At 44.1% G+C, this 9,287-nt stretch overlaps 1 protein-coding gene across 1 annotated transcript in view; it reads left to right on the top strand.

Moving 5' to 3' along the window:
• Positions 1 to 9,287, top strand: part of LDB2 (LIM domain binding 2) — a 628,524-nt gene that overhangs the window by 225,917 nt on the left and 393,320 nt on the right. Inside the window, exon 2 of the mRNA XM_042782210.1 lies at positions 3,077 to 3,179. Within this exon, the coding sequence (XP_042638144.1) occupies positions 3,077 to 3,179 (103 nt within the window). The remainder of the gene's footprint in view (positions 1 to 3,076; positions 3,180 to 9,287) is intronic.

Consider the following 9,287-nt stretch of genomic DNA (forward strand, 5'->3'; position numbering starts at 1 on the left):
CAACAACAACTACTATTTTATCAAGCATCTTAACATTCTCCAGGGGCTGGTCTCTCCTGACAATATAACCAAAGTACAAGAGGAAAAGTCTCACCATCTTCACTTCTAAAGAGCATTCCGGCTGTACTCCCAAGACAGATTTGTTTGTTCTTCTGGCTTTTGTTGTTGTTAGGTGCCATCATGTTGGTTTCAACTCACAGCAACCCTATGTACAACAGAACTAAACATTACCTGCCATCCTCACAATTGTTGTCATACTTGAGCCTATTGTTGCAGCCACTGTGTTAATCCATCTCATTGAAGGTCTTCCCCTTTTTTGCTGACCCCCTAATTTACCAAGCATGATATCCTTCCCCAAGGAATGGTCTCTCCTGATAACATGACCAAAGTACAAGAGACAAAGTCTGGCCATTGTCACTTCTCAGGAGCATTCTGGCTGTACTTCTTCTAAGATAAATTTGTTCATTCATTTTGTCCTTACTGCCATCCAGTCGATTTGACTCATAGGACCCCTCCTTGAGTTTCTGAGGCAGTAACTCTACAGAAGTAGATTGCCCAATCTTCCTTCCAAGGATTGGCTCTTGGGTTTGAACTGCCAGCCTTCAGGTTAGCAGTCAAATATCTTAGGCACTAAGCCACCAGAGCTCCTTGTTCATCTGGTAGTCCATGGTATTTTCAGTATTCTTCATCAACACTCCAGTTCAAATGCATGGATTCTTCTCTGGTCTTCCTTATTCATTGTCTAGCTTTCATATGCACATGAGGTGATTGAAAGGACAATAGCTTGGATCAGGAGCACCTTAGTCTTCAAATTGACATCTTTGTCATTTAACACTTTAAAGAGGTCTTTTCCATAAAATTTGCCCAATCCAGTATGTCCTTTGATTTCTTCACTGCTGTTTCAATGGGTGTAGATTGTGGATCCAAGTAAAATTAAATTCTTGACAAATTCAATCTTTTCTCCATTTATCATGATGCTGCTTATTGGTCCAGTTGTGAGGAAATGTGCCTTTTTTGTGTTGAAACGCAACCCTTACAGTAGGCTGTAGTCTTTGATCTTCATCAATAAGTGCTTCAAGTCTTCTGCTTTCAGGAACAGAGATTATGTCAATTACATATGACAACTTGTTGATGAGTAATGCTGTGACCATTTTTAAATAATTTTCAGCAAAATTTTACTTGTGTATGATATTAATGAGAGCTGTGGTAGTGTAGTGCCTAAGGCACTTGACTGCTAGCCAGAAGTCTGGCGGTTCAAATTCACCAGCCACTCCTTAGAAGGAAGGTTGGGCAATATACTTCCGTAGTGATACTGCCTCGGAAACCCAAGGAAGGGTCACTATGAGTCGGGTCTGACTCCACAGCACGTAACAACAAAAAATAACATGATATTAATGATATTGCTTGATAATTTTTGCATTTTTTTGACCACCTTTCTTTGGAATGGGCACAAATATGGATCTCTTCCATTCAGTTGCCCAGGTACCTTTTTCTAAATTTCTTGGGACAGACAAGTTAGCACTTCCAGCCTTGCAACTGTTTATTGAAACATCTCAGTGGGTATTGTGGCAATTCCTAGAGCTTTGTTTTCACCAATTCCTTCAATGCAGCTTGGATTTCTTTCTTCAGTACCATCAGTTCTTGATTTTATGCTGCCTCCTGAAATGGTTGAACTTCTGTCAAATCTTTTTAATATAGTGACCCTGTGTATTCCTTCCATCTTTTTTTTTTTTTTGGTTACGTTTTCCTGTGTCTTTTTTTCCTACCTTCTGGGCTATCTTTCTGTGCAAATGCTTCCCTTCTGATTTACCGTGGTTGAGAGATGTAAGTAGTGTACCTGTCTGGTGTAATTATTCACCTCTTAGGCCTATGTATTGTTTGGCTGGAAGCCATGGGAATAAGTTCAATTCCAGTCCCAAAAGATGATAAGAGGCCTTTGTGTCAGAGGTTTCACGAGTCTCTATCACACCAGTAAGTATGGTCTTTTTTATGATTTTGAGTTTTGTTGCAAATTTTTCTCCCACTGTATCCAGGATGTTCAATTCTGATTCCTTTCTGAGTGGTTGGCAGTGGTAGCCAGGCATGACCTAGTTCTTATGGTCTCAGGCCCATGTATTCTGAAGTCCCTGGGGTCCACTAGTCCCTTGGACTAATCGTTTCCATACATCTGATTTTTTTTCACTTTTCTTTATTCTGGGTGAGGAAAAAAACAATTGTTGCATCTTAGATGGCCATTTGCAAGCTTTTAAGATCCTAGTTGCTACTCCCCAAAGCAGGATGTACAACATTTTTGTGTAATATGTTATGCCAATTGAGCTTAATGACCCCCAAGACCATGGTCCTGAACCCACGGGCCCAACAGCTCGCTCCCTTTTGGTTTCTGTAGTAGTTGCTGTCAAGTAAGCTCCCACTCATGGTGACCTTTTGTATAATAGAACAGAACATTGCCCAGTCTCATTCCATCCTCACAATCACTAGTGTGTTTGAGTCTCTGGTTGTGGTTGTTGTGTCAGTTCGTTTCATGGAGGGTCTCCCTGTTTTTGCTGACCCTCCACTTTACCAAACTTGATGTCCTTTTCTAAGAATTACTCTTTCCTGATGATTTGTCCAAAATAAGCAGGGGATATTTACTCACGCAAATTCCTTCTAGAAAAAATCTTTTTGTAAAGAAAATACCCTCCTTAATCTGGCTGTAACAGTGTAGTTTTGTTTGAACAAATGGACTCTGAAGGAGAGAGAGAGAGAGAGAAGTTGCATGTATTTTATATTAAAGGCAAAGTCTTTTGTTAAAAAATGTCACATTGTGTTCCATAGTACGTTTATTAAATCTCCCCAAATATATCCTCGAGAATTAATTTTCATACAGTTTCTATTAACTCACTATTGCATTGGAATTCGGTCCCCATTTGAGGCAATTAATTTGAAGGGTGACCACATGCCACCCCTCCCTTCCAGAATACCCACACACATGAGAAATATTGAGCATGTGATGACTAGGTTTTTCTTCCTTTTCTTGGTCTTCTTTGAGATATTTTTTGGCTCTTCCTTATTAAATAACTGTTCTGTTTCTTTGCAGGATAGTGACAACCTCTGGTGGGATGCATTTGCCACAGAGTTTTTTGAAGACGATGCCACATTAACCCTTTCATTTTGTTTGGAAGATGGACCAAAGCGATACAGTAAGAAAGAAGTTTCTTTTCCTAACATTCCCACCTTCTGCGCCGAGAGGAGAACCACAGGTGTCTTAAGAGAATTCCTTAGTGCTGATGGCCTGACGGTAGTACCCCCATTCCCGACAGTGCTCTGGCTTCCCGTCATGGTGCTGTCACCGGGTGGCCACCAGCCTGCTCTGGGAGATTTCCTTTGCGTCTTCTACTGTTTGCATACTTGGCTATTTCCAGAGTGAGAGAAATAGGAACGAAGTTCCCCGACCATAGAAGGATCGGGATTGTATAGGGTTTTCATTACCCCTCTCTTGTGACTCCCTCCTCCCCAGCCTTGATGGTGCACCCTTTATACTCAGCCTTCTGCATCTGAGGCACCTTTAAAAAATGTTCCTCACAGTGCCTATATCTGTCACATCCTTCCAATCTGCTTTTATCAATTATCTCAGGTATTTTACTTGACAAGTGCTGTCTTTGCTTAGGGAGGGGGCCTCCTCAGTTGCTTGGCCACAGTGTTGACAGAATTATAGTTGCTTGTCTTTCAGGCGAATGATAACTCTGTACAAATCCTCAAATTACAGCCTGTGGCACCTTGGGTAACAGCTGATCTGTCCTGATTAGGTTCAGCCAACTTGTCAGAGATCAGATTTGCTAGTTGTGGTATCAGTTCAAGAGGCAGAGATGCATCAGCACAAAAGCAATTAATGTCCGAGATGCGTTTTCAGAGCTCAACGTTGCATACATGAAAGGAACTGTCAGAGGGTAAAACATCCCATCTGTCATGCAGGTGGAGATGAGGATAGAACCAGCCACAGGATGAATGAGTCAATTCAGTCGATTGCCAAGTGATAGGAAGACCCCTGATAAACACAGTTAACAGACCTCATTGTGGCTGCATGCATCCCAAAGCCACCAGGGTACAAGCTTTTGTGTGTGTTTTTAGTTTTGGGAAACTTAAGACAGCTCAGTGCTATTTGGATTTTTGCATGATTCTAGTTGCATAATTATGCTAATGTATGCATATATGCATATGCTGATAAATGCATATGATGATTTTGCACGAGTGCAAACTGGGGAGAGCAAGACAACCTGGGCTTGTTGCCCGGTTGGAATTCACTGCCAGCAACACCTCTTCAGATTTGTGTCTTGTGAACTTTTAAGGGGTTGGAAACCCTTAGAAACCCCTTTCCGGGTCCCTGGGTGGTGCAAACTGTTTGTGTTTGACAGCTAACCTAAAGGTTGGTAGTTCCAACCCACCCAATGGTGAAGAGGAAGAAAGGCCTGGTGATCTGCTTTGAAAAGGTCACAGACAAGAAAGCCCCATGGAGTAGTTCTATGCTGTAACACGCGGTGTTGCCCTGAGTCCAAGTTGACTTGACAGCAATGGGCTTGGTTGATTGGTCTGGGGAAGCATTTTCAATAAATATGTTGGGTGAGAGTGGAAGCTACTGTGCCAGATGACAGGCTGTTTTAGAGCGTTTTTCCTGTTCACCATAAGGGAGTCCCTTGTCAGCACTGGTGAGCTCGCCTCTTGGGGTCCTGATGAGTGAACCTGGCGTCCCTGGGCAAAGGCTCTCACCAGCGGCCTCCTGTACCAGGAAGGAGGAGAGATGGGCTCTCAAGGTGCTGTGTTAGAGGTCCCTGGGAGATAAATGAACTCAGCAGTCCAGCAATTATTCCTTCCCCAAAAGGCAGCCTGATCAATGGTGAATAATTTCCAGCCAAGCAGCCATCCATCCTCTGAGCCTTTTTATTTTTTTTCTGAGGCAAGAGCTCAGATAACTTCACGTTATCATTGTTTTATGGGCCTGTGCTCTGTTGGTTCAGGAATCCATCAGGGGCTGCTCTGGGTACCAGAATTACAGTTTTAAGCCTCTACTAAGAAAACAGGTTCTCCCTCTTCCCTTGGTCCACCCGGCATCCCGACATCATTTGGGGTGAGGCATGATCAGCGCCTGTTTGAGATCTTATATGCTGACGATGAGCCATTTTTGCCTAGAGTTTCTTTGTTTCTCGGAGCCAAAATATTTGCCGAGCGGAGACGAGAAACAAAGATGATTGACAGGAAGGAGCCGAGTCTCGTCAGCCGCCTTGCTGAAAGCCTGGTGACGTGCGCACGCTGCTGATGTGCGGGCGGGTGACAGCTGATTGACAGCACAGGGCCGGGAGGCAGGGGACCTGAAGCAAGCTTGGAACGCCTGACACACCGCTTATGCAGTGCTCTGAGCACAGGCGCTGCCACCTTAACCCTGTTCGCGGGCAGGCGCAGTGCGCCAGGCTGGGAAGATGCCCGGCGGTCCGTGCACTGCACGCTCGCTGCAGCTCTTCCTTGATGCTTCCAGGAGGGCTGGGAGCTGCATCTCTCAAAGGAAGAACATGAGAGTTGGCAATTACATTTTTATTTGTAAAAAAAATTTCCCCTAATTACATTTATGCTAGGAAATAAGAAATACGCCATGAGAGGTTTCTTTAGTGCTGATTAGAAAAACAAAACAAAAAAATTCTCATTCCCATTTTCCCCCTCTGGGTCTTCATAGGGCCTCTCTGGTTCCAAGATAGACTGTCTCTAAGCAACTGTGAATCTTGTAATATTATGTCTGTTTCCTTATTTATTTGCTATCTGGCTCCCCCGTGAGAATGCTAACTCCATGTGGACAGGGACTTTGTTTTGTTTATTGCTGAATTCCCAGAGTAATGCAATACTAGCACAGAATAGGTGTTCAATAAGTATTTGTTGGCTGGATGGTTGGACTAATGGGTGGAGCATGGGTGGTGGTTGGATGAGTAGAGGTGTAGATCGATAGGTGGATGGATGGACATTTGGGAAAAACCTTGTCACCAAGCAGAAAGTAGACAAAGTATTTCCTTCACTGAGCTTCTTGGACTTTTTTTTAAACTGGATGAATCTGATCTCCATTCTTTCCATAAAAGCCCAGTGTGAGTGCATAGTGCCTTACTGGAATTTTCCAGTAAGCTCTAGGGTGTGCTCTGAGCTGCTTAAAGAGAGGAGAGGAAAAAAATCCCAGCAGTTCACTAACATGGAAGATAATGAAGCTTTGGGTGAGGTGCATTTGTCCTCCCCCACCCCATGCCCAGGCTCTTCACTCTCCTTATGGAGTGGGACCTCAGGTGGTGTATGATTAGGGCAGGTCAGATGGGGACTCCTACAGTCTCCCTAGAAAGTGAGGGGTGTGGCTGGCATGGTCAGGGGCTGGGATTGATGAGAGGACTGGGCTGTGTTAGAAACTGAGCTGGGCTCCTTAGGGCCACTTGCTCCCTTGTTGAGCATCAGATGTGTTTCTCCAGTGAAGCAGTGGGCAGTTCCCGGGAAGCTGTACTCCGCTGGGAATCTCAGGAGAGGAAGAGATTCGGGACTGGGTGGATCCCTCTCTGTTAAGATGTCAGTAGAATGAAGGCCATTCGAATTGGAGAGGGCTTTTCTGAAAATGGAAACTTGCTCCAGAGAGGTTAAGTGGACTCCCAGCTAGGGAATCACTGAGCCTCAGCTCTGCTGATTGCAGAGTAATGGCAAACCCTTATCCCTACATCATCCCATAGCTAAATGGAAATCAGTGTTTTCATCATTTCATATCTTTTCAGTAACATAAGCAATAGTCACAAAGAAGTACTATGCTTTTATTTGACACAGAAGGCAAGGGAAATGGGGGACGTGGTCCTCAAAGCTCTTGGCACACTTGCTTTGCAATTCTAAGTCCAGTGTATTGTTCTTTCTCTTCCCTTTCTTATATAGGAGGAACCATTCTTAGGTTAAAAAAATGCACTGCTGTTGAGTCAGATCTAACTCATAGTGACCCCTCCATGAGTTTCTGAGATGATACCGCTACGGAAAGTAGATTGTCCAACTTGCCTTCTTAGGAGTGGCTGGTGGGTTTGAACCAGCAGGCTTCTAGTTAGCAGTCAAATGCCTTAGGCACTACGCCAGCAGAGCTCCTTAATCTAGGTTAGGAGGAACCATTCATAAATTGTGGCACAGTGGTGGTTTATTGGTAGAATTCTCACCTTCCAGAGACCCGGTTTTGATTCCCAGCCAATGCACTTCATGTGGAGCCACCACCCATGTGTCATTGGAAGCTTGTGTGTTGCTATGGTGCTTAGCAAGTTTCAGTGGAGCTTCTAGACTAAGATGGACTAGGAAGAAAGTCCTGGTAATCTACTTTTGAAAATCAGCCAAATGAAACCCCTAGGGATCACAAAGATCTAATCTGCAACCAATTATGGAGATAGTGCTGGACTGGGCAGCATTTGCTTCCATTATGTATAGAGTTAGCATGGGTCAGGGGATGACTCAGTTGTAGCTAACAACAACAACGATTCTTTGGTCAGAATGATTATTCACTTTCAAGGTCAAGACAAACATTGATTTTCCTGTGATTCTTTTTGGCATGTAACAGAACTATGTCCCACACTATTCCCTACCCCTGGCCATCACATGTAGGCAGCAAGCTACATGTAAATGTAAATGCCTCAATAGACCTAGCCCATTGGTCATGAGACCAGACCCACATTGGCCACATTCTTTATCTATAGAGAGTATGTCTTTCTCAATTCATTCAGGAAATACTTCCTTTCTGGAACAGAGAGAGGAGAAAGATCTCCTGAGGCCCATACCATGTGCCATTGCAGAAGTTGGCAGGTACATAGAAAGAACATAAGGGTTCACTGTGGACATTCCGAGGTTTTAATACATTCTTTGCTTAGTAACCAGAGTCTCCATTTTCTCATCGGTAAAATATTGCCATCACTGATTTGTGGAAATTAAATGAGATAGGGAGCTCTGGTAGCATAGTGGATAAGACACTTGCCTGCTAACCAGATGGCTGGCAGATCAAACCCACCAGCCACTCCTCGGAAGGAAGGTTGGGCAATCCTACTTCCGTAGTGATACTGCCTTGGAAACCCAAGGAGGGGTCGCTATGAGTTGGGTTTGACTCGACGGCACATAACAACAACAACAACAATATAACCAAAGAGCCTAGGACTGCTTGAAGCATGTAGCAGACCATGTGAACCACTATTTGTACTATGCACAGCCGGGGCATCATGATAGTTTCTATGCATTGTTGAAACTTGCATTTGGCAGGAATTTAGCATGTGCACTCAAAATGTAGCGCTGGGTACAGGGACCAGCTAGTCAGCTAGAAGACCCTATGATGGGTAGTTCCTGCTGAAACGCAAGCTGAAAGAAATGACACTCTCCTCCCAGGCTCAGTGCAAAAACTATCTAGTAAGTCAGTGATGTACACCAGGAGGGAAATCAAGTAGGGGGAGGGCAGCTGAGTGTTCCTGGGGCTCCGTACTTCTGGTACCTTAAGACTCCAGAGCATTTGCTTAAACTATTTCTGGGCTAACATTGCAGTCTCTGAGTGGCACAAATTGTTAACATGCTCAGCTATTAACCTAGAGGCTGAAGGTTCAAGATCACTTCCTGGAAAGGAAGCCTAGAGATCTACCTGAAAAGTCAGCCATTGAAAACCTGATGGAGCACAGTTATAGTCTGACACACATGGAGTTTCCATGATCAGAATTGACTTGACAGCAATTAGTTACTGGTTTAGGCTGACATTGCCTGAGAAATTAAGGGGAAAAAAAAGATTGCAACTACTAACTACTTGCTTAAGGTCACTTCCTATTGTCCTACTCTTTAGGGAAAGGAATATAGTGCTGGCAAAAGACCCAACTCTCATAGCCTGGGTTTAAACCCAGCTCTGTCTCTTACTAGCTGTGTGTTTGGGGCTAAATAACTTTTGTAAGTATGAGCAGCCTCATCTGTAAAAGAGGGAAACAAATAAAGCAACTCACGATGTTGTTTGAAGGGCTTGATGAGCTGATGCAGTTAGCAGCATCATGAAAATGCTCAGTAAACATTGTTGTTGGTGTTATGTGCCATCGAGTCGGACCCGACTCATAGCAACCCCTCCTTGGGTTTCCTAGGCAGTATCTTCCTTCCAAGGAGTGGCCCGTAGGTTTGAACCACCAGCCTTCTGGTTAGCAGTCAAGTGCCTTAGGCACTATGCTACCAGAGCTCCTCAATAAACATTAGCTCTTGTCATTTGATTGACATCCCATGAACACATTGCTTCCTCCGTGTTGAGGCCTAGGCCA

The sequence above is a fragment of the Orycteropus afer genome, unplaced genomic scaffold, assembly GCF_000298275.1.
Source record: "Orycteropus afer afer isolate SDZICR_OR568_19922 unplaced genomic scaffold, OryAfe1.0 scaffold00262, whole genome shotgun sequence".
In the NCBI taxonomy this organism is placed as follows: Eukaryota; Metazoa; Chordata; class Mammalia; order Tubulidentata; family Orycteropodidae; genus Orycteropus; species Orycteropus afer.